The sequence below is a fragment of the Alligator mississippiensis genome, chromosome 6 (genome assembly GCF_030867095.1).
Source record: "Alligator mississippiensis isolate rAllMis1 chromosome 6, rAllMis1, whole genome shotgun sequence".
In the NCBI taxonomy this organism is placed as follows: Eukaryota; Metazoa; Chordata; order Crocodylia; family Alligatoridae; genus Alligator; species Alligator mississippiensis.
Window position 1 is genome coordinate 98,075,522 of NC_081829.1, and position 27,276 is coordinate 98,102,797.

Below are 27,276 nucleotides of genomic sequence, written 5' to 3' on the forward strand. Positions count from 1 at the left end.
TTGCTGTTTGTCCTCAAGATATATAGTACACCTCTGAAATCTTGACACACTTTGCAAGAACAGGAAAGTTACCCACCCGCATTTTACTGGTGGGAAAACTGAGGAGAAGTAGCCAAGTATCTCACTTGAGGTCTCACAGCAAGTCTGCGTTCTATTCCTTGCATTTACATTGGAGTCCAAATGCCCATTCTTACCTATATACGCAGCACTCTTGTTTCCTTTTTTTGTCAAGTGAAAATAGATCAGAAGATTTCTGTATACTAGAAGTGATGTTCCCTTTCTGTGTCCTGAAACAGTAGGGATCCTTCATAATTTTCCCCTTGACTCCTGTGTCTTTAAAATTCTGGCCCTAAAGTACTTGTGTCTAAACACCTTTAAAAGTTTAGGGAAAGACAGACAACCAATAACTCTAACTCTCTTCTCAGTTCACTCAAGCCATTTTTCATCTGGGCCAAAAAGCCATTCTTTAATGAGACAAGCCTTCCCTTTCTACCTCAGAGCCACAAAATGTTTATGCTTCCACAGGGCACATGGCACTGCCCATACCTATGTGAAGGTGGCCACACTCCCCTGTTTTCTTTCAGCTTCAAACATTGTTATTAGTGTGGACACTGTCTGACAAGATTACCTCTTTTCCATGCCCTCACACTTTCCTGCGTGGCTCTCATGCTAAGTGTACATCTATACCATCATGTGGAAACAGGCCAGAGTGGAATAGCTGGCACACCTGGAAATAGAAAGGGTGGGATGGGCACTAAGGAGAACTGGGACCAGTCACTGTTCTGCCACAGATTTCCCATATGACTTTTGGCAAGTCATTTATTGTCTCTGGGCTTCAGTTCCTCATCAGTAGAATGGAAATAATAGGTCCTGCCTTGCAGGTGTTCTGTGAAGATAAATTACTTTAAAGATTGAGACCCTCAGACATCATGGTAATTGGGGCCAAGAAAGATAAGAGACAGCAGGCAAGAGAGAAGAATGATTGAACATCACCTCAGACATTTCACAGTGTGATCTACCTGCTTTTTTGAAAAGGGTTGAGCAGGTTTGGATGGTGCTGCAACTGAAACACAGTACCAGTGCTTACAAAAATATCTGTAGGCAGGTTGGGGGTCCTCACCGTGTTGTCAGCATGCAAACTAAGGCTGTGGACAAATATACCTTTCACTGCTTTAAAAGGGAAGGGGGAGCTGCCAGTTAGGACCACACATGCGGTGCAATTGTTGTGCCTGCTTCTGTGGTGATACAATTAAGCTAAATCGTTGTAGTTTTTACCTTGTTCCCTTCACTTGTATCACTGCAGAATCTGCAGAAGTATCTTGTGTTGTAACTGTTTATATTGGTATGGATGGGTATCAATACAGTCAGTATGTCTGTCTATACCTTAACTCAAGATACCTGTCCAGAGAAGGAAAAAGGAATAAAAATGAAAGACCATCATGAAGTTAGGTGGGTTTACGGCCTTGTATGTTCGATCAGCATGGCTCTCTGTCAGCCTGTTGTCCTTGTACATCTAACTTGACTCTGTTCAAACAGTTCTTAGTTTAGCTCTCAGGCTACCTGCCAGGCTGCCCTTCCCTGTCCTGTCCTCAGTCTCCTCAGCTGACTTCACCCCTGCAAGTTGCAACTTCTTAGACCATTTCCTGATCCCAGCCCTTGCATCTCTCAGCTAAGCAGGCTTTCTGATTGAGGAAGGCAGGGAGCAAGTGTTGCATCAGCTGGAATGCGTCATTCTGTTTTGTAGTCATCCTCTTTCCTTCTTTTGAAAGTGGCTTACAAAGGATTCCCTCCCTGAAGTACTTCAGTTCTTTCTCTAGTCAAAAGACTTGAAAGTCTCAGCCCTGCATAGGTGAGAAGCAGGATTTGTTTGGTAATCTCTTTCACTGGATCAACTATGTATTTGGAAGAAATTTTGCACAAGCTTTTGGGCACAAAATGTCTTTCCTCCAATCACCAGCAATTGGTACCCTGAGACCAGTCTTGGTTGAAGCATCTTGATACTACCATAACAAAATGATACTCGGCCCAATTCTTGCTGCAGAGTTCATATGAATTCGTAAATGTCTTGATATAATATCTGAAGACCTTCTGTAGCAGTAGGTGAAGCAGTAGGTTTTGCTCGTTGCAGAGAGGAAACCCAACTAACCAAATCGTTGTTTTATTCTAATACAGCAGTTCCTGTATCTATTTAGAACTGCTGAAATATCTGCCTACACAGCGGTTCCTGAGAGGAGTAGCTATGGGACAAGCAGGCTTACCGTGAAAGCTCTGGAGCTAATTTATGAATGCCACATCTTGACTTGATTATGGGGCTTGTACTGTGAGAATATCTTGGACCAGATCAGCGGGGAAACCGGAAGGCGAGACAATGACTTGAAATAAGATCCCTTCAACTTGTCAGACTGTTACAAAACACCTAGGAGTTAGTGCAAGGGCTTTCTGCTTTGGTGCTCTGCTTGGCCCCCCGCAAGCCCCATCAGCCTAGTTCTGATCTGTAGATTCAAGGAAAACTGAAAACACAAAGAATTCAAACTTTGCTTGATTTAAAGACAGGCCTTCCTGGACAGGGACAGGGAGAGCTAAGGGATCCCTGAAGTTGGAGTGTCTGGAGAGTGGGATCGGGATGAAGTTTCTGCTGAGGAATGGTGGGTCTTTAGGATAAAGAGAGAGACATGCATTGTGTTGGTGGCTGTAAAATCCTATTCCTCTTCTGCCAGGCTTTGTTGCTCTGGTTGAACAAGCATACTTCTCTGTTAACCTCATTTTTTTTTTTTTTTTTTTATATTACACAAGCACTCGGTGGTCTCAAATCCACACTGAGGTTTGTGCTTTGCATGCAAAGACATGGTCCAGGCCCCAAGGTACTTGAAATCCAAAATGTTAAATGGAAGTAATTCTTTCCTATTGCAAATGAGGTTTCATAAGGCCTAATTAACAATGGAGATCCTTGGATAAAAAGGGACCTACAAGTGCCAAGTAGCATAATAGGCAGCATTTGTTTCAGTGTTTATAGTTGCTTTTGCTTGTGCTTTAAACAAAACATTTGCAGTGAGGCATATTGTAAGGGATGTGGTGTGGGGGATGCTGTGAAATGAAGAAAAACTAAAGGGAGGTATACTTTTTGGCAGGTGATTCAGAATAAGATCTGAATCACAATATTTAGGGGGAAAATAATCAAAGATCTTGTCCTGTTAGGGCAGAGCCAAAGCACTGCTGATCTAACATGGGCTCTGCTTGTTTGATTTTCATACCAGAATGCCAAGACCCCTTCCTCCTCCCTGCCATCTAATTATTGCAATTCTCTTACAGTGGATGACAGCACGGGTGTTATTCACTGCCTCTGCTGGAAAAGTCCCAGGGAAGTAGAAAAGCCTTTGTCAGGTAACATACAACTGCACAGTACTTTGTAGCTTTGATTTAATACTTCTGCCTGCATGTTACTTGGATCCGATCATAAATTATCAAACCAAGAGAAAACTATGTTCACAGATCTGAAAAATACTTAGTAGCACGTCTATAGCCTGTATCGGCCTGGGATGCTGATGCCCTAGCATAGCCTCCCCATAGTGGACTCTCTGTGTTGTTGCCAGTGGTGATGCCAACAAAAACACAGCGCTCATTCTTTCTCTGGGCAGGGTAGTGTTTCAGTTTTACTGTGCAAAGTTGTTCAAAAGATCTTCTTCCTATGTGTCCCTTTTGTGACATCATCTGGTGATGAAATATCCTGGACAGTTGCCAGTTGTTACAACTGCATTTTCCAAAACTAACCAGTTGACTTCCTTATACAGGCTCCATCCTATCCATTTATAGTACAAATAACTTGTCAGTTTATATGGATGTTTTTCTCAAGTTCCTGTATGCATGTGCCATTGACAACTAGCTTGCAAGTAACCTATAATAGATTGAAAATGCAAAATAAGTAGTTCCAAATGCATCAAGTGGTGACTCATTTCTTGCCAACAAGCACTAGTGAAATAAGTCATTAATGTCTAGCTTTCTCTCCTAAACAACCCTTTCCCCTTCCTACTCATCCAGCTATTTTACATTTACGAATTCTCAAAGATCAGAAATATGGGGAAAGTCCCTACTTTGCATCAGATCAGGTTCACTTCAGCAGGTTTAGGATCAGGCCTATATCTCTCTTGGTGTCAGTTATACACAAGGAGCAGAACTCTCTGATTATCTAAATGAATTAAGCTCTGTTGAGCTCATATACAACAACAGAGCATATTGTTTTATGTTGTTAAAACAATGATTGCATAAGATGTCCATTGATTATACCTTATCACCAGATTAAATTAAGCTCACAACGTGGAATATGGAAGGTGAATTAAAGTGAAGCTTCATCTGGAGTACTGTGTCCAGTTTTGGGCCTCATACTTTAAGAAGTATGTGAATAGATTTGGAAGAGTCCAGTGCAGAGCAGTAAAATGATTAGGGGCCTGGGAGGCAAGATTTTTAAGAAGAACTAGACTAGAACTGAAAGAACTAGGGTTAGTCTGGAGAAGAGAAGACTGAGGGGGGATTTGGTAATAGTCTTCAGATACTTGAAGGCAATTAGAGAGAGGACGGAGATGGGCTTTTCTCTGTGGCCACAGGGTACAAGGACTAGAAACAATGACCTCAAGCTGCAGCAGGGGAAATTGAGGCTGGAGATTAGGAGGAACTTTCTGATTCTGAGGGTGATCAAGCATTAGAACGGGCTATGTAGAGAAGCTGTGGAATCTCCATTCTTGGAAATGTTGAATAGCAGGATAGACAAACACTTGGCTGAGATGGTTTAGTCAGGGACAATCCTGCCTTGAGCACAGGGGCTGAATTAGATGACTTAGTGAAGTCTGTTCCAGCCCTTCTTTCCTACGATCCTGTGGTCTACTCTATCAAGAGAACAAATGCCAGGGGAGAGAAGAATAATTAAAGCCAAAGGTTCAGGGAAATTTTGACACAAGAACAAATGGACATAAACTGTCCAGGAATAAATTCAGGCTGAAAATCATATTTTTAACCATCAGAGGAATGTGGCTCTGGAACAGCCTTCCCATAGGACTAGCGGGGCAAGAAACCTAACTAGCTGTCGGAAGGAACTTGATCACTTTATGGAAGGAATAATATAACAAGGCAGCTCACAGGAGCAAGAACTTGCCTTTAAAGAAACCTGCTGGAAAATCAAATCCTATAATGTCAGGTTTTTTAAAAGGGAGCCCTTGTCTGTAGTTTTTGATCAGTAACCCCTTTCCGTTTGTAAGATGCACTGCGTTTGGTAAAATCATCAGTTGGAGGTAACAGAAAGACTTTTTCCAGCCTGTTCCAGTCATAGTTGGAGTGTAAAAGCTAATTAGGTTTTAAGTATTAAGGTGTGGGCTTGACTCTTACAGAGCGGTGTTACATAAATGTGGTGTCATCACAGGCACAAAAGCCTTTGACTCGTTTCAGATGACTTGGGCTTTTGTTTTATACAAGGGCTTGATTGACAGCCTGCAACATGCTACCCATTTTACAATCGGTATTTTTTTTTGATGTTTTGAAGCAGAGTTCAGTGTGTTCATGGTGAGAACTGTAGCTGCTATCTCTCCCTCAGGAACCAAGCTGAACAGTTTTAAATAAAAAACCCCCCTAAAATTAGTAAAATGGCACTTTGCGGCTTTGTTGGCTGGGAGCTTCAGTCCACCCTTTTTTGTAAGATGGAGGCTCAGCAAAGGTCTATCTTGAGAAAGGTACAAGGAGAGCAGCGCTCTTGAGGCCTACTCTATATGACACAACATTTGCTATAGAACTCCAGTTTTGCGGTAAAACTTTGAGTACATCCATGCCAAAAGACCTTCTTCACTAGCAGAGCCCTCCACCCTGCCAGCAGAGTTACTCCACTTTGACTGAACATAGTAAGACTTCTTCCAACAGAAGGTGTGTGTAGATATTCCTATGCCTTCTCTTGGGTGCTACAGGGCCCTTCATGCATGCTATCAGCCACCTGATGTCTGCCCTCAGAGCCTATGGCCGTGAGTGAGGGGTTTGGTCTAGATATGACCTATGCTTATCTCTCATCTCCCCACAGCTTTTGCAACTCAGGCAAGTACATCTAGCAATCTGGCTCTGCTTGGACATGTGAAGAAGCTCCAGGAAGTGGTGCATCAGAAAACCAAGCTGGAAATTGGGGATGTTGTCAGAATCAGAGGTCATATACGGATATACAGAGGGCAGCGAGAAATTCAGACCTCCACCTACTGTGAGTATTCTCCATTGCTGTTGAGAGAAAGTGTGTGTGTGTGTGTGTAGTTTGGTTTTTACACTGAATTTTTGAGAAGATCAGAGTTGGGCAGTAGCATAACTAAGTTGGGGGAGCAGCAGAAGGCACAAGCCCAGGGCACTGACTAGGAAGGGTGCACCAGAATTGCCTCCTGGCAGTCTTTGCCACAGAAAGGGCAGCTCTGCACTGTCCCAAATCTGTGGTTACTTTGGCAATATTGGTGGTGATTGTCACAGATTTGGTCTAGGCCTGAACTTTGGACAGACATTTGTGTGGCAGCCTCACTTTTATCTCATGTTCTACTAAGTTTCCTGATTCTGCATAGTAACTGGATATCTCGGGCACAATTCACAGGTGCAGACCCTGTGTCTTGCAACTCTCTTGGCATTGGGACCCTTCTGTCTGTTGCTGGACCCTTGGACCAGTGCCTTCAGTTACTTAGAGTAAACCTGATGTGAGCACTAGTTTTGCTGGTTATGGCAACAAAGTAAGGGGACAATGGTTTAGAAAAAGAATATCTTACATATGCATGTTCTACTCTTCACTGCAAGAGAACTATATATCTAGGGAAAACAATCTCCTGCACGCACTCTCCTTTGGTCTGACCTTACCCCTCTAAGAGTTTGGATAAGGCATAAATGTTACTGCAGGGTTGGTGGCACTTCTGTCTCCCCATTAGAATTTCTGTTTCTGATGGTGAAATGATTTGTTTGGTTTGGAGAAACATGTTTAAAAAATCTGTAACTCTTTGGGCCAGAGGAAGAAATGGTAGCTCCCCTCAGCTACATACTCAGGCCTTGAAGGAATAGGCTTTTCTCCCCAGACAAGCTTATCTGAAGAAATAATCTGTTCATGAGTGAAGGCCAAACCAGCTACTCAGCCCATGTTTCACTGGGGGAGGGCCATTTAATGCTGATGGACACTTGGTTGCTTTGTCACACTTTTTTCAAGCGGAGCTGTTCACTTGGTGTGAGATCCCATAGGCTCAGAATGGCTGTTACAAGCAGAATTTGTAACTGGATCCATTACAACAATTATCTGTCTTGTCTCTTAAATGCTTTTAGAATTTTGCAGTCTTATAGTGGGATTAGCAACATGACATTATTAAATCAATGGAGAACAAAACTTGTGTTGCTCCTAAAGGAGCTGGTAAGAGAGTTTCATGTGTTAGTGCATAGGTTACGTTGTAGCAGTTCCACTGTGCTAGCCAAAAAAGTTAATATGGGGTTTGTCTCTCCTTGCAGACAAGGTGGATGATCCCATGTACGATGTTCAGATTTCAAGAATGCTGGAACTCCCCTATCTCTACAGGGAAGTTTATGATAAGCCCTTCCAAATGCCACAGGAGGCACAGAGGTAAATAGGACACTTGCATCAGTGTTCAGGCTGGAGATGGAATTTTCCCTGTCAATAGCACATTATGATAGTGCTTCAAGGCCAAACAAGAATTGGCTTCATTGTGCAATGCGCTGTACAATGCCCAGTATAGGCAGTGCCTACCCCATTGGATGGGGAAAGAGACCTAACACAAAAGCAGAGTGAGTGTGGTGGCAGCAAATGTCACGTTAGTTAAGTGACTCTTTTTGGGGTGAGTGTTAGTCCTCATTAAATTTGGCTACTAGGACAAACATTACTACAGAGATTCACATTAAATTGTGAAGTGAAGCATATTGCACAGAATCCTGTTTCATTGGAGAATAGGCTTTAAAAGCAACGGTCCATCCCTTAGCTTAGGGACAGAACTTCAGCCATATCTTTCTGTTAGCCAAATAAAAATGTGACTAGTTGCCTCAGACTCATGGCCTTTTGGGGTAGGAGAGCAAAAAAGAAACTTCAGAGGAAAACTTGCCCTCCAGTCCCATCTTCTCCCCATATTCACATGCACACTTAGGAGAGCTAACTCCTTTCTTCAGAGGATTCATGTCTTTAAGAGGAGTTTGAAAGGGAAGGGGAACTTATCTATTGTACTGGGATATTCCTAAATGGACAGCCCATAAACCATGAGTTACTGAAAAGCCTTGAAGGAAGCAACCATAGAGGGGTCTAGGTATTGTACTTCAGCAAGTGAAGAAGAGCCATACCTTTGTAACACCAAAGGAGTGATTACAGCTCAACTGGAAGAATCTTAATTGCCATGAAACTCTGACTGCGCATGCTGGGTTACATGCATTGTCATCTTGCAATGTCTAAGGTTCTACCTGTATTAAAATGTTGCTTAGTACAGCCCAGTGGAAGTTATGCACATACCAAATGAGCACTTGGAAAGCAGTTATTTTGAAAATGAGTGTAGGGTCATAGCGGACAGGGAAATGAATCAAAGCTCCCACTGGTGAAACAGAGTACTGAGTAGGAGTGGGTAGGTGATTTTTTTACCTCCAAATATGAATCATAGAAAATTATGGTCATATGGCACCATTGAGAGCAATCTTGGAATACTGGTTCCAGTTTTGTCTATATCTTTTGTTTCTTGTTTATTTTTTTTAAACATTGACACAAATTAGTGAGAATATAGAAATGAGCCACTAAAATCATCAAAGGGCTGGAAACAATGCCTTAAAGCAGAAGTCAGACTCATTGGGTTCAGGGGGCTGGATGAGTAGCTTGGGGCTGGTCCATGGGTTGGATGAGCGGGATGGGGCTGGTCTGTGCCAGACTGGTCCTGTGGACTGCCCCTGTACTAAATCCAGTGCGCAGGACTAGTCTGGTACAAGTGCTACAAGCACCCCAGACAGCTCTGTGTTGTGCGTACGCTGGATCTAACCCCATGTGCTGCAGGGAGCATGTGCTGGGTCCGTTGTGCATGCCGCACGGAGTGCATGGGTCCAGTCCAAGACCCATGGGCGATACAGTGGACCAGATGATAGGGCTTCATGGGCCGTATCTTTGACACCCTTTCCTTAAAAAGAGGACCTAAAGTAGCTCTCCGTCTTCTGCTTATTAAAAGCGATCAAGAAAGGATTTGTTCTTGGTGTGCAAGTACTTCCATGGTGGGAAAATACAGGATCAAGAAGGTGCTTACATCTAGTAGAGGCAGGTATAAGAAAAACCAATGGCTAGAAGCTTACATCAGGGCAATTCAAATTCAGTACTTTTTTTTTCCTCCAACCTCCATGGGTAATTAACCACTGGAACAAATAAACTTGGGGAAGTGATGATTTATCCGTTGCTGGAGATCTTCAGGCCAGGACTGGATGCTGTGCTGTTCAGGAAATCTGCTCTGTATCTAAATGCAAATTAATGGAGCCAGATTGGAGTCATTTGGGTGAAACATAATGGATGGTGAAATACAGGAGGTCAAACTAAAAGATCTCTTTAGCCTTAAACCCTAACCTTCACTAGCTTGTGATCGACCTAGAACTGCCTAGAAACAAAAGCTTATGCCATTAGAAAGGAAGCAGCTTGCCTTTCTGCAAAGGTATCCTTTAGTTTCTAAATATTTTTGGCCCTAGAGCAGATTTTTAGAACTGTCACTGTACAGGACAGGTATGAGTTAAGTGTTCATGTTCTTATTTTAGGTGTGGGAATATTTGAAGGTGTAGTGGGGAGATTCTTTTGGGAGCGATAGGAGGGCAATCAACTACTTTATAAAGATTCTCACAAGTGTTAGTTGATGGTGCCTGGGAAAATGCAGAGTGCAGCGAGGGAGTCAAAGATGTAGAATGAAACCAATTCATTATGTGAGATTTATGACTCTTGAGCATAATACAGTTTCAGAAACAGGTCCTTACGTAACTAGCCTGATTGCAAAAGTGACGTATGTCTTATAGTTCCCACTGACTGCAGACAGAAGTTTTTTATCTATCAAAATGCCAAGAATTCACCTCTCCAGTAGGATGAGATGAGGTTCTTGATATGACTGGGTGTGAAACAGCAGCTATTAAATTATGACTTCAGTTCTAACTTCTTGAAAGTCTGACTTCAGTGCTGGCTGAAACACATGGATGCTTGGCACAGGTGAAAATTACCCCACCTATTTAGGAGTATAATTTTTTTTTTCAAAAGTACCCAAGGGTAATACCTAAGGTGATGCATACCAAGATGTTCTGTCTGTGCTAGCTCCTGAACCAGGACTGATATTGCTGTGCTGCACTAAGATGACATCACTTAGCTGCACAAACATGGCTTTATCACTGCTGGTTCATAGTTGTAGTGCAGTGGGCCTTGGCATCACACTGTTTGGTGCCCTATGGATGGGCCTATTCTGAGCCGGATACGCAAGTCCCATCAGTCTCTTGAAAAGCCTATGTCTGGGAGCCTGTTTTTGAAAAGCTTGACTGCATGCTTGTTTTGCCTTGTGATATCTTCCCATGTTTTTTATCCTTATAGTGGCCCAAACTTTTCAATGGATATGTTCATTGAGAAAGTGAAAGACTTCCTAGTGAAGAACAGAATCCAGACCTTTTATCCACAGGAGCTGGAAACGGTTAAGTCTTTGGTGTCACTAGCCAGTGAGCCAGCACCCAGTACCAGCCTGCAGCAGGTGAGTGCATGTACTGCTAGCTTCTGAGCATTCAGCTGGTTAAAATAATGCCTCTCACATGCTATCAGATGCATGTATGTTAAAATTGCCTGGCTTTTGGCTCTTCTTTAGGCACCTAAATGCTGATTTCTGATCTTTAGGTATAGACATGAATTATTTACAGGGTCTGAGAAGCCCTGTCTCATGTCACTTGAGCTGTTCAATACTTGAGAAAAGCACAGGTTAAGAATCTTTCATTGGGAATAACCAGTGCTGGCTGCAGGAGTGCACAGATAATGTCTACATTCAACCTCTGACCTGCCCAGATATGTGGCAGCAGCACCAGTGAGGGAGAGCTCTTGAAGACACAGCAGCAGTTTGTGGGCTAGGTCTGAGGAGTTCTGAACTTGGTCAGGGAAAGATGATTGAAACCCAGTGCATTATCACTGGCCTAAACTTAGAAAAGAAGTTGTAATGAGTGAGTGGACATCTGTTCCTCATTACAAACCCATCTTGTGGGACATCTCCAGTTGTGGGGATCAGAGGCTTAGCTCTAATTGGAATCAGAACTGGACATAAAGCCACTGTCTGTTTGAGAAATGGGATGCTTTTTAGCGTGCTAGTGTGGCCTCTGCTTCTCATTCCAGGGCTGATGAAATGAAGCAGTTTTTTTTTTTTTCTGGGGTTCTAATATGCTGAGACTGTTACATTTTTAATAAAAATAACTGTCCAGATTCTCAACTAGTGTAAACTGGCCTATCTCTGATAAAGTTAATAGAGTTATGCTAACTTATATCAACTGAGGGGTTTGGTTTATACACACCTATAATTTTAAGTGCTCAGATATGTTACTAATGACAGCTGAGATCATTAAAGTGGAGTGTTATAACTGATTCTTTTTTTTCCCCCTTATTTTTTTTGGTTTTTCACTGTCCCTTGAGGAGAAAATGCATGCCAGCTGGTTTCAAGGCTTGACTGTGATGTACCAGCAAAAAACATCATGGCTGCTTATAGATGTGAAAACCCCGCCTCAGCACTTCACTTTAAGCTCAGTGTGCCCCTGCCCTGAATACAGTGCGTGCCTAGAAAAGGTATTGCATTAGTGTGACCTGGCTCAGCAACATCTGTATAGATTGCTTGCTTCAAGGGGTCTTTTTGGCACTTTTATGTAATAGCTGATTGAAAAAAGCACCAAAAAACCCCACTAAAGTGCCCGATCTACACAGACACTGGGGAGCTGGGTTGAACTAACATGTGACCTCTTCCAGTAAAGCGCTGGTTTTTTAAAATTTTGTTTTGAACATCTGTCAGCAGTCTTTGTATCCAGATTATAAATCTTTAAAAAATTCTAGTTGAATGAATTAAAACAATATGAATAGGATTATTTTTCCTTTTGGCTTTGGTAAACTGCTTCCTAGTGGTTGCTTCCTGGTCACCATTTATTTTCCTTTCCTCTTCTTAGTAAAGACGTTTTGTTATATTTCAAAGCAAACAAGCACAGATTTTGACAGAAGCCCTGCAGTTGTGCAGTAGAGAAACACAGTACAAAACATGAAACACAGGCACTGGGATAAACTTTTTCCTCCCCCCAAACTAGCTAAAAATAAAGGATTCAAGCGAAGAGTCTGTAAACAGTCTGGGTTATAGAAAGGCATGATCACTTTAACTAAGTTTCAGCGCTAAATGGTAGTGTTCATAGGACTCCTAGCGTTCATGGGATACACTGTTTTCTTCCCTGGAGGGCTTTGTAAATCATCTTTTCTGTGTATACTGCACCCAGCACAATGGATCCCAGTTTATCATATAAAATTTGTTGCTGCTGCCCCTGATGCAAGTGGCTTTTACAGATCCCAGGAAATTGCACACCTCTGCAATCCTTCAGGAATTGCACTTGCTCCATGATGCCTGTTGCCTTTAATCCACCTGGAAGTATTGTATTTATATTAGTATCTGCAGCTTTTCCATGATATGCACCTCTTCAGACCACCTCTCAGTAATATCCTTGGAATGCATTTTATTGTCCATGTCAGTCATTTCCAACCACATTTTTTGCATAGCCTACAAAGGGCTCAGTCCACTGCTTGCTCCTAGACGCACAGGGCATCCATACATGTGCCTGATGCCTGCTCCGACACATTCTAATTAGAGCGTGTCAGAGCAGACTTGATTAACTGAGACTGCTGCAGTGTGCTAATTAGCACGCTCCAGCAGCCTTGGCATCATGTGTATTCAGGGTCTTTGTGGTTCAAAATGGTAGCAGGACTGTTTTAACTTAAGCTTGTTGAACAAACTTTTGTTAACGCGCCCCCGCCACCATTTTGAAACACAGGATGCTAAATATACTAGATGCTGTGGGCATTTTAATTAAAGTGGCTCCCAAGAGCGGCTCCAATCAAAGTGCCGTCCCGCCCCTCACCATTATGAGCATCTTTACATGTGCTCCAGAAAGTCCATTGGCTCTGGGATCTTGATTGTCCTGCCTCTTGTGTTGTCTTCTACACAGTGCCAACTCCATGTGAGGCTGTAAGTCAGGATGGTAACATGCTATGTTATCCATACTTGGCTCTGGTGTGAATGGCCATACCAGAGGCAGGACAAGAAAGATTTGGGCTTAGTATTTAAGTCTGCAGCTGAAGGATGATGCAGGAAGCCTGAAGAACAAGCCTCCCAAGTGCATCCTGATGAATGGTGTTTGCTTACTTTTTGCACTTAGCTCAGACACTAAAGACTTGGTTTCGTTATCATAGTATCGTAGTGCTTAGGGTCGGAAGGGACCTAAACAGATCATCAGGTTTGACCCCCTGCCCCGGGCAGGAACGGGTACCGGGGTCATATCACCCCGGCCAAATATCTGTTCAGCCTCCTCTTGAAGACCCCCAAGGTAGGAGAGAGCACCACCTTACTTGGAAGCCCATTCCAGAGCCAGGCAGTCCTAACTGTAAAGTAATGTCTCCCGATGTCCAGCCTGAACCTTCTCTCCATTTGTGGCCATCATTCCTAGTAACCTCGGGTGGTGCCCAGGGGAACAGAACCTCCCTCAATTCCCACAGGTCCCCCACCTGGTGAGTTTATAGACAGCCACCAGATCCCCTCTCAGCTTTCTCTTGTGGAGGCTGAATAGGTTCAGGCCCTTTAGCCTCTCTCTGTAGGGCCTGCCCTGCTGCCCGTTGACCATGCGAGTGGCCCTCCTCTGGACCCTCTCAGTGCTAGCCACATCCCTCTTGAAGTGCAGCGCCCAAAACTGGACACAGTACTCCAACTATGGCTATAAATTTTGGTTTATAATTTGTTTCCTTTTGTGGTCCTCATGTTCTAGCCTGAGGATAGCCAACCTGCAGTGCACATGTCACAAGTAGCACAGTGTGGCAGTGCATGTGGCACGTGGTAGACCAACCAGGGAGGGGACAGACAGCACAGCAGGAGATAGGCCAAGAAGCAGAAAGCAAACAACAGATGGGGCAGGGAACAGAAAGCAGAGCAGCAGATTGGGCAGGGGAAGGGGATTGGAGTGCCAATTAAGGAGGATGTGGGGTTACTTTGTGGGTATGCCTGCCAAAAAAGTTTACCCCTGGTGGTCTAGCACAAAGTTGTAACCCTTTGGGTTTCATACACTGCAGGAGTTAATAGCAAGCAAATCTTTTGGGTAAAGAACACTTTTTAACAAATGGATACTTCCTCCCCATAAAAGCGATGTCCTTTCTGATCCCAAGCTGTATCGCATCCCCCGTCTTTTGCTGAAACAAATGGCTTTCGGGCATAGAGAAGATAAATACTACAGTGCTGGTTAGAACAAATATTGTATTTGATGTGAGAACAAGCATTTGGTTCCTTTTTGAACAGAAACAATTTCTATACCTTGATCCATCTAGTTGCTGAACTGAAATAAATAGAACCTTGCTGTGGCTTCGAAGCGAACAACCACTGTCTTATCGTGCCCTGTGGCTTAGCTTGCTGAGTGAAACAACTTTTTTATCCACTTCCTCCGTCATGAAGCTAAACAGTGTACTATTTTAATAACATCCGTTCCACTTGGTAGTATATCACTAGTTTGGACATTATCATTTGGGGTTGTGCTTCCCAGACTGCTGAATATAATCCCAAAGTCAGCAATGACAAACAGAGTAGGGAATTTAAAATGCTGTTTATATTTACTATGGGCTTGGGGTTTTTAATATTCTTCTTCATTCATCGTTGTTATTTTGGCTTTTCAACATATAACTGCTGCCTGCTGTTTAGACAGTACTGCAAAATAGATTACTTGCCAGTCATAAAGTCTTGTAAGAGTGACTCCTCAACAGGTGTTACCTGTTCAAAGTGAAAGCTCAGTCACATGTAAACCTTTCTTTGCTTTTCACATGAATAATACTGTGTATGTGGTTATACCACTTTGCCACCCCCTGGGTATCTTGTGACTCATGATGAGCCAATAATTATGTGCCTTCAACACTCCAGGCAGAGAGAGTGATTCTTGCACCACTCCTCTCCTTAACCTATTGTTGATTGAAATTGGTTTTGTTTTTTGGTTCGTTTGTTTTTTAAGGTATAAAATGAGAGTACTTGGCTGTGCAAGTCTCAGCCTGTTGTGCAGTGTGAGGCCCTTTCAGCATAGAGGATGCAATTAAAATGCAGAATTGACAGTTTGGACATGTGGATTATATTGTAAACTCTGCCAGTTATTCCACAAGTGACCCTGGGGAAGTCATTATTCAACCTTTGCCTTTTTCTTTTTCTCCCTATTGTTACCCTTATGGGCAGAGTGGGGATACTAGCTTACTTTTACAAACATGACTAGTGAAGTTTTTCCCCCTTGAGTACTTCCAGTTTTGGAGCATACAGGTTGAATTGTCCTGAAGAGCCTCAGTTTTTTGTGGGTTTTTTTTTTTAAAGCTCTCATGTCCTTAGCATTTTTACTTTGTTGGAGTTGTCTCCTTAAAACAGGGGTGGGCAGTTATTTTGGCTGGAGGGCCACTTTGGGAGTTTTAGTGAGCTGCCGCAGGCCGGGTCAGCACCTTCCCTGCCACCACAGCTCACCAAAGCTCCCTAATTCGCCCCCTTGCAGTTGGGATGGGACCGTGGCCAGGCAGGAAGCAGCATCCGAGACCAGGACAGACGGGCAGAACCAGAGCCAAGGCTGGGATTGGGATTGAGGGGCAATAACAGTGCAGGGCCAGGACAGAGTTGCAATTCACTGCCCGCACACCCCTGTCTGCGCCACACCCATGACCTAGGGCAGGACCCATGTGAGCTGGGTGCACAGCCGGGCAGCTGGGATGAGGCCGTGGGCAGGCAGGGAGCCATATTGGGAGTGGGACTGCTGGGCAGGGCCATGGTCAGGGGTGGGATTGGGATTGTGGGGCAGTGAAGGTGCAGGGCCACAGCCAGGGCAGAGCCATGATCCATTACCTGCACACCCCTGCCTGCGGACCTGGTGCCAGTCCCAGCCCCACACTATCACCACCCCAAGATCCTGGACCTGGCTCCGGATGCATTTCCCTACCCACCCACCCACAGACCCATCCCATCTGCTCGCTGAGTGTACCCTGCCTACGTGCAGGTCCTGGTTGGTCTCAGTGGAGACTGTGCGATTGTGGGGCAGTGATAGTGCAGGGCCGGTGCCTGGGCAGAGCTGAGAACTGCTGCCCACGTGCCCCTGCAAGGGGTGCCAGTTCCATGAGCAGGGGCATGCAGGGAGCAGATCGCAGCTGTGCTCTGGCCCTGGCCCCACACTGTCACTGCCCTGTTCCTGATCTTCAGCCTCGCCTGCCCATCCCACTCTCAGACATGGCTCCCCAGCTGTCCATGGCCTCATCCGAGCCACTTGGCTGTGCGCTCTGCCCCTGCAGGTCCTGCCTTCAGTGGTAGGGGCGTGGTGGATGGGCCGGAGTTCCCTGGTAGTAGGGCTGGGGCTGGCAGCAGTAGCCAGAAGGAGCCACCACTGGGACTGCTGGGAAACAGAGTCCAGCTGCTGCACCACCCTAGCCCTGCTGCGCACTGAGGGGCAGCAGGATCAGTGTCATGCACCACAGTCCAGGCTGCCCCCTGTGCCTGAGCTGGCTGAGGCTCAGGGACCTGCTCCAGGCTAGACAAAATGCCTTGATGGGCCAGATCCAGCCCATGGGCTGTATTTTGCCCACCTTTGCCTTAAGCTGAAGAACCCAGAAGCTAATCACTTCAAAAACTAAGGCAGTACTCTTGCCTGTCTCCTGAAAAGTTCTGGCCCGCAACTAATAAAATTCTTCTCTGCTGTTTTGCATCAGGCTCTAGATCATTAATGCTCACAGAGTGCTTTTTCATTGCCGACAGGAAGCCCTATAAAAAGCAAAGGATGAGTAGACAAGCCTTCTCACAGGGCTTCACAGCCACCTTTTAACCTGTCCAGTGTCCAAGCCGTCCGCCTCCGGGGGGAATAGGAGCAGGGGAGTAACATCCCATAGAGTTACCAGCCCACAGACTGCTGGTCTTCATTATCCATTTGAATCGGAGCCTGGTACCAAAGAGAACTCCATTTTTACTTTGAAGATCTTCACCTGGTGGCTACATCAGCTACGCGGTCCAGTACCAGTTGGTGTATGGTCATTGTAACAGGGACAGGCATAGAGCGAATAGAGCGTTCTTTGGAGGGCTTCATCACGCACTCCTTTGGAGGCTTGTTGCAGCAGAGTGGTGTGAAAGGAGGTGCAGCCTGGCATAGGAGAGAGGGGCGAGGAGAGGCTTCTGAGTGGCATGTAGGAGGAACACCCAGGGGAGGTGGTTTTAGGGAACACGTTGAAAGTGAAATCCCTTGGTCCTATGGGAGACTGAAAGGGCTGGGGCAGGTGTTGCAGGAGAGATTCCTGGCAAAGATGTCATGGATGAGCTGAAAGGGCACAAAGAGAAGGAAATTGCTTTGGCAAAGAAAACTACCAAACCATGCCCTGCCTGCAGGGTTGGGGAGGCAGAGGTGTATTCTGGGCCGTGCTGTAGAGACACCTGGCTGGTTCTTGATGCCGATGCCCCTGCTGCCACCACAGTCTCCTGTGCCTATGGCAGGGGCAGGAATCCTCCCTGCCCCGTGGAGCGCTATTGTTGCGAGGCTGCCGCACCCGGGCTCGGGGTGGGTGCCAAGGAGGCACTGATAAGGGGGAGCTGCTGGCTTGTTTTCTGACTCCAAAGCTTGCTTCTATTTGTTTACTCGCACGCCGTCAGTCTCGCCGCGTACGTCCTTAGCAATTCCCTTTCAATATCCATCCAGGCTGAGCCATGTGTCAGCTCATGCGGAGCTGGTTCTTAATTATCTCCCTCCGCTGACAGGATCTCTGCATTAGACCAAACCGAATAATTATTGTGCTCCTTTGGAGATATTTTTGCCTCTCTTTTTGATTCCCTGCTTCTTTGCTTTCACATTAAAAATTGATCAGAGTCTTGAGCAGTAACGGCTCTGCCAGCAGTTTCTCCTCTCGCTGGAGGTTTATGCCAACATTTGTGCTAGGAGGAGGGCAAGGGCTCTTTGGCATCTCAGAGCAGGCTGTGTTTTCCTGTGAGAACCCTAATATTTGCCCAGGCCTTTCCCATTTACCTCACAAATCCCTCCATTGATTTCAGAACTCATGGCAGGGGATATCTTTTATTAAACCAATTAGATATTTGCAAAAACTATTTTCATTTGCAAACTTTTGGGCACATTCACCCTTCCTCAGGCATAGGAGAATGCAAAGATTGTAACATTTCTCCTTGGTGGAAATGAAAATTCACCTAGAGTGAGCGTGCCAGAAGTTTGCAAATAGTTGCAAAAAAATATATATATATATATATATATATTTTTTATCTAGTTGGTCTAATAATAGAGATCACCTCTGTTATGAGTTCTGAGTCCTTTTGCCTGTAGATCAGTATGGCTACAACCTGTATCCACTGATTTCACACACACAAGGTGCTCCAGGTGCTTCCTTGGTTGGCCAGAAGAGTCACTATTGAGAGGCACTTGCTTTGTCCTGCTCTCCAAAGAGGAAATTGCAGCACCAAAGCTGGTGCTCCCAGCAGCCAGGGAGTAAAAAAGAGGGGGCCAGAGTGGGAGGGTAGGGTGTGAGGTAGCATGGAATGAGTGGAGAAGATTAGGTCATGATCTTGCCCTCACCAACCCACGCAACCCTTACCTTAACTTCTTCCTCTGCTATTTGTTACCCTCCATTTCATGCCAGCTTAGCTTTGCCCTGCTTTTCCTGGCTTTCTTGCTTCATGCCTTTCCCTTCTTCCCCCTTTTTTCCTAAGTTGTACCTATACCTCCTTGCATGTGCAGCACACACCTCTCCATGCTCATGCCTTTCACTCCACAGGATCCTCCTCGCTTACCTCTTTTTGCTCTTGGGTCACTTTTCTCCAAGGCAGACCCCTTTTCCCAAACTTCCCTTTAAAAATTAAGTTTTTACTTCCTTCACACCTTCCAATTTTTCCTCCCAGAGCTCTGTTTTTTTAGGCATCTTTCTCCCTTCATTTTCCTCTCATGTAATCAGTGTTTCCCTCTCTTGTAATATCGCTTCCCTCAGCCCTGGCTGCAGCTCTTGGAACAGGCAAAGACATTCAATCTCAGCTGCCTCCCCTTTTTAAGTGTATATTTCTAATTAGCCAAATAATCAAATACTCTGTAAGCTTTAGAGCAGTCATGTGAGTTGCATCATTTGAAAAGAAGAAAGAGGCCTCTATATGGCAGCCATTTCAGAAAATGTAAGGGAGGCAGTAAGTGACTGGGGCGTTTCTTTTCATAACAGCAAAGACTTGAGCGTCTCCTACTTCCTACAAGCCTGAGATTTTAATGAGGTGATCTGTGGATTTTTGACCTGACGAAAATATCTGTCTTAATACTGGGTGAAATCCTGGCCTCTGTTAAGCTGACTTCAGTAAGGCCTGGATTTTACACTTTCCATGTTCCTTTCTCTCACCCAGGTGGATTCAGAAAACGAACCCCGCTCCAAGCTGATTCACAGTGCATTCAAGGAAGCAATAAAGGTGCTGCAGAACAAAGGTGTCATTTTCCTGAAATCAAAATGTTCCAGAGACTTGTATCACGTAAGGAAATGAGCTGCACATGGGTGGATCTAGAACTTTGAAATGGGGGGGTGCAGATGGCAAGGTGCATCATCACATACAAAATGACACCTTTTTCTCCAGTTAAAAAGAAACTAGAAGGTTTACGAATATTCTATGGGCCGAGGGCTATATTATTCAGTTTAAGATTGAAGCAAAAACAAATGTGACTTCATTGGGATGAGTTGAAAACAGTCCGCAGGGCTGTGAAATAGGAGGTTTATTACCAGGAGCAACTAAGAGACAGGAGAATGGAGAACAAACAATAGTTTGACTGGTGGAACATCAAAGACGAGAGGGTCGTTAACACCCGTGGGATGAAGCATTTAGAAGGGATCAGGTGTTAATGAGCTATGAAGTGAAGTGACACCCCCCCACCCCCCAGCACTGCCTGATTAGAAATGTTGCTGCCACTGCCAGGCAGTTGGTTTTAATCTTTTGGTGGACTGGGAATCAAAGTGGGATGTGTGTGCACCCTCTTGGATCTGCCTGTGAAGCTGTGCTTGGGAAGATGTGTAGCTGGATGCTATGATTGTACTGCCAGCAGGAAGCACTCTGGAGTGTGGCTGTGTAGTGTAGCCCCAGAAGCGGCAAGATAGTTTCAAAAGGGGAAGGTTGGTTTAATAGGGTCAATCTGTATGCTCAGGAAGCATCACAGGTGCTCATCACCAGTGAAGCTGCAGTAGGTGTACTGTTGTGTGTGTGCATGTGCGTGTACATTTGTGAGAGCATTAGCTGTACAGCTGCTGCCTCTGTCTGGTGGCCAGTGGCAATCAACTCCATACTCCTTCCCTACACTTAATGTGTGGGCCCATCTGCTCAGAGACCACCCTGCATGCTAGCAGAAAGGAGATGCAAGCTAACACACTAGTGGTCCTCGGGGGCTGCCTCGTTGCGTGAATGTAAAGGGTACCACTCTCAGTTGGGTTTAATATAGTTGGAGCTGGGAGTGGCAGCACAATGCCTGTTCTCCATGGGATTTCCAGCAGTGCCTTTGATCACTCTGCATTCCTGCACTGTATCCCTCCCTCTCCTTTGTGACTGATGCTCATATATCATTCCTCTAAATTATTCATGCTGTTTAGTTAGCCCTAAGATAATGTTTACTGTCATTTTTTTTCTTAGTGTAGCACAAGCACAAAGGTGTGCCTTGGTCACGTTAGCTTGGCATAGGATTTTTAATGATCTGCTTGTGACAATGTGCATGTTGTGCAGTAGGCAGCTGTGAATCCCTGCTTTCTCTTGTGTCTTCCAGGTGACTGACCATGACAAGGAACTACATCGAGTGACCACTGACATCATCAAAGCAGACTGCCAAAAACCCAGGCGTGAGTATTCAGATGGTCAGGTCTCTAACCAAGCACTGGCGCCTCACAGGCAACTCTATCTCCGCCTGTCTCTGGATTACAGCTTTCATTTCCTTTTTACTCCCAAGTTTATGCCTATCTCTTTTTCATGCTTTGTTCTGTAGCTAGACACCTGGGTGCAGAGCAGGCCCAGAGCTGGGACTGGTAGGCATGTTAGGTAGGCAGTATGAGTCTTCAATTTTAAGTGAACAGCCATTGAAAAAAACTGGAGTCTTGGGCCTGGCTCCAGTGGAGGATTTACATTTTGGAAGGAACAGAATCTAACAGGGTTAGGTCAGCTGCTAGCGGGTGGTCACTAAATAAATAGCAAACCTTGGCAGCTGGGTCTGAGGAAGGAAAACAGCACAATAGTGGCAGAATGGAGTGAGATGTCTTCTTGAAAGATTGATCATAGAAATGCTGTGAGCAAAAGTGACTCTTGTGCCTTAGTCATAGACACAAATTAAGTCCCACCTATGCTTATAAAGTGAAGACCTTGTCTCCACTGAAGTCAGTGGCTAAATTCCAAGGGATGTAGAGCTGAGCCATCCTCTATATCAGTGGTTCTCAATCTTTTTAGACGCAAGGCACTCCTCAATAGACTTGACCCCTCAGAAAATGCCAGCTCTTCATTTTCACTTGTTTTTTTTTACTATAAAACTATATTAGAGCAGTTTTTTTGTTGCAAAGAACTTGGGCCACAGCAGGGCACTATATGGATTCCTACTTGGAATCTGTGGGTTTATCATGTGAATCATGTTTGGACCCCTATCAGCACTAATATTGCATGGCACCCTGCAACACCCTTGCAGGGATCTCCCCGCAGCCCAGGCTGCTGTGGCACCCTGGTTGGGGGTCACTACTCTGTAAGGGCTTTATGTAGCCCTGAGGAAAAAACTGAAGTGTAAGCTAACTAAATCTACTTCTTAGCAATTGTCATGTGTGGTTCTAAAATAATGAGCTGCATCTGTCTTGGTCACAGCAGTGGCTTGGATTTGACTTTCAGCATCTCACCTTATAGTGAAAGTATATTGCTGTAGCCTTTGCCAGCATATGACAGTGGGATCACTTGTTCACTCATTAGTGAAATGCAGCTACTTCTGCGGCAGAGTACACAGGAGGGCTGAAATGCTTGCATTTTCCTTGGAAGTCAGTCATCTCTATATTCATAGATTCATAGATGTTAGGGTCGGAAGGGACCTCAATAGATCATCGAGTCCGACCCCCATATGATAATACATATTATCATATGCATTTGTTAGCTTCAGGCAAATGGTTTATATAGACCAGGCTTCAGCTTAGTGTCAGAGCTGATGAGTTTACAGCTGGAAAATGCTTGGTGGCTGGGTTTAAGAAAGACGGTGGATTTGTTTTCTTGAGTTATGTGGAATAAACTGTTGTATTATAGGCTAACTTCTTTGATACAAAAGCTTCACACACTGTTTTTATTGTAAAGGGCACCCCCAATTTTCAGATCCCGCTTCCATCACTGATGGTTTTTGCTGGGATTGTTTGGATAATGCAGTCACTGACAGTAAAAAAAAAACAAAACAAAACAAAAAAAAAAGTTATGTAATAAATCAGAAGGGCTGGCATTCTATTGGAAATTAGATCAGAAATAGCCACAGAAAGTAGCTATGTACTAAAATAACTTGGGGTTCAGTGTTTGACATGATGTACCTTTAGGGTACCTGATACTGGCTCTCGGATGCCCTCTAGGGGCAAAGTGATTAACCAGACAAACATCTTTGGGTTCTGCTGGGAGTAGATTTTGAGTGAGGTGACTTGAAGTCTCTAATTATTAGAGTTTAATGCCTCAGAAGAAAGATCATATTTTGTGAGTTAGAGGACTATAAACATTGGGAACTTTCCTCTATCCAATCAGTTAGGGTTACCTTTCTGCAAACTTGAAAGGCAAATTGTCTTGGTTGGTTAGTTTGTAAGTGATGAATGATAAATCATAAACCATTTGCCTGAAGCTAACAAATGCATATGTTAATATGCAAATTCTAGAACATGATTAACTGAAGTGCTGCGAGACTTGCTGGAATATGCTTGAGTAACAGTCTTGGTCCACATAATTAATTCTAATCCCATATGATTCAGTCTGCAACAAAGACTCTTTGAGAGGCCAGCTTGGCATGGACTTAAACACAGTGAGAGAGTTGTTGGAGCTTGTTTGGGAAAGGAGTTACAAAATGGAGGTCTGGCCAAGAGAAACTGGTTGATCCCCTAGTCTTCTCTACTGTACCTATATGCTCAATTGAAGACCAAGGTTGTGTTTTATCAGCCAGGTTGTCAGCATCTACATTAAGGGTGGGTAAAATATGGGCTGCATGCTGGATCTGGCTGCCCGCCAAGGGATTTTATCTGGTCTTCAGTGGGTCTCTTGGCCCCACCCATCCCAGCTGTGGGGAGCAGCCTAGGTCATGGCACGTGTGGCCAGTCCTGTCACCCCCAAGCATGCGACAGGGTGGGACAGTGGCTGGACTCTCTGCCTGGCTGCTGCTGCCAGTCCACCCCATACCCACTGCTGGGCTTCTGGATGGAGAGGATGGGCAGGCAGGGTCTCCATGGAGAACATTCGGGGACTCCAGTGGGCAGGATGTGCTTGGCCAGGCAGATGGGATGGCTCTGCGGGTGCATGAGGAGTGGGACAGGTGAGTCGGGTCAGGGAACATGGGGTGGTGACAGCACAGGGCCAGGGCCCAGGGCAAAGCCATGATCTACTCCCTGCACATTCTGCAAACAGATGCCGGTTCCATGCTGCTGCCTGCTCAGGTCCTGGGAGACTCTATCCACCTACCCTCCCCTTTCAGTGCTCCCAGTGATGGATGCAGGGTGGACTGGCAGTGGTAGCTGAGAATAGAGTCTGGTTACTGTGCCACCCTCACCCCACCATGCGACTGGAGGCAGCAATACTAACCTCATGTACCACAGCCTGGGCTTCCCCCTGCGCCTGGGCCATGCAGGGCACAGACCTGCCACAAACCAGATAAAATCCCTTGGTGGGCCAGATCTGGTCCATGGGCCATATTTTTCCCACCCCTGGTCTATCAAATGTCAACACTGGGCAAATGACTGATAGCTGTATACTTCTTAGTTCTGATCATGAGAGAGTACTACTGTAATAGCTGCTGGTCTCACCTGCCTGACAACAGCATGTAAAGAAAAACAACTCAAGCAGGAAGAGGAGACTTTTTCTTTTTTTTTTCTTTTTTGATGGGCATGCTGCCATTGTATCATCTGCTGCTACGGATGCAGTTTGTCCTCAAATGGTCAAGGGAAGGAGTAGCCTAGCCATGTTTCTGGGCTACGTGGTGATTCTGCACACATAGGTACCAACAGTTGCCAAAAATACCATCATCTGTCTGCATAGCATAAAGGCTGTGTTCCCTCCTGTTGGATGGTGACCTGGGTCACTGTGATACATGTCTGTCTGATTTATAGACTAGGTTGCTCCCACTGTCTACATGGGAACTTCAGCCTTTTTTTCAGAGCAAGCCCCTACATGATGTAGATTGCAATAACCCATCTAATTTATAGCACCAGCCACCAAGGGCAGGTTACTCCTTTGTTCTACTCACTGCACTGACTCCCCATAGAAAGTTGGGTCCAATTCAACATACCAGTAGTTAATGCTCTATATGGCACTGCATCACACTATCTAAAATAGCACCTTTGTGTAGGAACCATGAGCTGACTTCTCAGAGCAGCCACACAATAGTCACCTTCACAACTCTGTTTCTTGTGCTTAAAAGGATGACTTGTCCCAGCAGCAGACTCCAGATCTTCTGGAAGTGGGGAATATGGGCACAGCCCCTGCTGTTTTGGGGGCTGTAGTTCCTCTGCACTCCAGCTTTGGCCTTTTTTGTGGCCACTGAGCTCACAGGAGAACCTCGTGCTTTTGTTTGTGTTTATGCGTGAATGGTTGGAAAACTCTAAAACTCTTGGTTCAGAGATGACTCCTTTTATTAGACCAACTAAAAAATTACAAAAAAATTATCTATCTTTGCAAGATTTCAGACCCACATGCCCTTCCTCAGGCTTAGGGAAAATTAAAGATAAAAATTAAAGAAGGGTGTGTGGGCCTGAAAGCTTGCAAAGAAAGATTTTTTTTTTTTCAGTTTCTTAGTTGGTCTGATAAAAGGAATCATCTCTGAACCAAGAGTTTTAGAGTTTTGCATTTCTTTTTGTCTCCGACCAACACTGCCTCCAAATATATCCCTTATGCATGAATATGAACTCTTGCTCCCCTTTTCATGCTTTTTTCCATTAGCACATCAGGTGAAACCTACTCTGTTGTGGGACACTTTCTTCATTTCATTAGGCATCTGAGAGAGTGAGCTGGGAAGGTGTTCTGGGCATGGCTCCGATGATGCTGCTAAATCAGCCAAATCTTTCTTGCAGGAGAAGTATGTAGCAGCTTTCCATACTACTGCAGCCCTTGGCAGCTTGGGAAGGGGGATTTATTCCCATCATTGTTCCGTGGTCCATATGAGAGGAACCCCTGTTTATGATAATTTAATCAGGCATCATGCAGGTTTTGCCTTAGGAAGCAGGACAGTGAATGCCACTCCTTGGAATTTTTTATGTTTTGGATGTTGGCTGTTAAAATTCTGAGTTTCTCTTGCAGCTTTATTGGTGCAAAGTATTTCTGTGCCCCTTTCTTTGTAATGCGCAAGTAGCAGCCCCCAAGACTAGAGTTTTCTAACCTCCTGAAGCAGTTGCTACAGGGGCCCATGCTTTGAACATACAGAACTGATGAACTGCAAATGTTTGGCCAGAAGATGTCAGCATTGGGTAAAGAATCACTACTAGTTTAGTTGCATTGGTTTGTCTAAATAGCGCTCCTTAGGTGCTTCAAGCTCAGCCCAGTTTCCCTTGCTCTCTTCTCAGCAGAGTGAGTGAGAGCTGAAGGGACTGGAGAGGGACTGTGAGGACCCTATAACCATCAAGACCATTCAAATGTGTCCTCATATATCTAAGCTTGTTTTCTTCTCCAGTAGCCTTGTTGCTAAAACTTGCTCATGCTCTCATGATGATTTTTTTTTTAGCTTTGATGCTGAGATTTCCCAATGAAGTGGGAATCTTTGCCAGTGTCAGTATTGTAAACTCAGACCCTTGATCCTCTTCCTTCTATATTTCCCAGTCTCTGCTCTAGCCTTTTATCCAGTCAGCCTACCTGATCGCTGATCTGAAACAACTGGAAACCTCACTTGGTGCCTTCCACCCTTTGGCTTCTGCATTTTGCTCTGTTTCTGCAGATGCTGAAAAGGGTTGCCACTTCCTCCATGTCCTGGATTCTGTTCGGCAAAGCTACAGCCCTTATCTGACACAGGAGGTGATGCTTCGTGTCCTGGAACTGTTGGAGAGCAACAGTAATATTGTCAGCACTATGGAAAGGCACTACACAGCTTTCTAAGGGAAGAAAACAAGATATAGACTGTCTGTTTGGGCTCTGGACAGAATTTGACCCCATAATCACTTTGCCAAGAAGCAGGAGTTGAGACACAAGCATACAAGGAGAAGTGCATCTGGCCCCTGGGCCACATTTTGTCCACCCCTGCCCTATAAGGATAATCAAAGCAGACCAAAATAAATCACATATATAAAGAGAGAAGGCCAAGTAGGCAGTGTGCGTATTATGTCTGCAGCTTGATGTTACATTATAGACTTCATTCCAAGACATAGCTCAAGTAGGATATAAGTGAACCAACAAGCATGATGAAATATGTGGCATTTGCATTCAAACTTAGCCTTAAAGGCAAAAACGGTGCATCTGTCCTGAGTATAAAGCTATGTATGACTCACTCCTTCATCTGTTGCTTCCCTATCTACTGGGGGGTCTGACAACCAGTTTTCCAGCAGCTATTCCTAGTATTCTTTCCATTTGTCATTCAGCATTATATACCCCTTCCCCAGAGCTCAATCGGCATGTGTCAAGACAGGTGCAAAAAGATGTGCTTGCTTAGGAAGAGATGCAAGAGGAAGGCTAATGAAGTCTTCTGGATAGTTTTGATACTTTCTCGTATAAGAATGTCTGACTCTCAGAAGCACAGTGTGACAGGCTGTGAGTCAATAAAGTAGGAGAAAAAATCAGGTTTAATTATAGTGCTCTAAAAAAGTTCCTCTGTTTTAAAAGATGAGAGATGGTTAGGGATATT

General features: G+C 44.8%; 2 protein-coding genes across 3 annotated transcripts in view; both read left to right on the plus strand.

Moving 5' to 3' along the window:
• The first annotated feature begins 2,623 nt into the window (after positions 1 to 2,623).
• STN1 (STN1 subunit of CST complex) lies at positions 2,624 to 26,534 on the plus strand. Its single transcript, XM_059730349.1, has 7 exons — positions 2,624 to 2,645; positions 6,053 to 6,223; positions 7,489 to 7,600; positions 10,571 to 10,724; positions 19,623 to 19,745; positions 21,019 to 21,091; positions 26,377 to 26,534. The coding sequence occupies exons 1-7, from the start codon at positions 2,624 to 2,626 to the stop codon at positions 26,532 to 26,534; spliced, it is 813 nt and encodes a 270-aa protein (XP_059586332.1).
• SH3PXD2A (SH3 and PX domains 2A) overlaps positions 21,019 to 27,276 on the plus strand; it is a 333,629-nt gene continuing 327,371 nt past the window's right edge. For both annotated transcript variants that reach the window (XM_019485993.2, XM_006273659.4), the window contains exon 1: positions 21,019 to 21,091. The gene's annotated coding sequence lies outside the window, so the exon portion shown is untranslated. The remainder of the gene's footprint in view (positions 21,092 to 27,276) is intronic.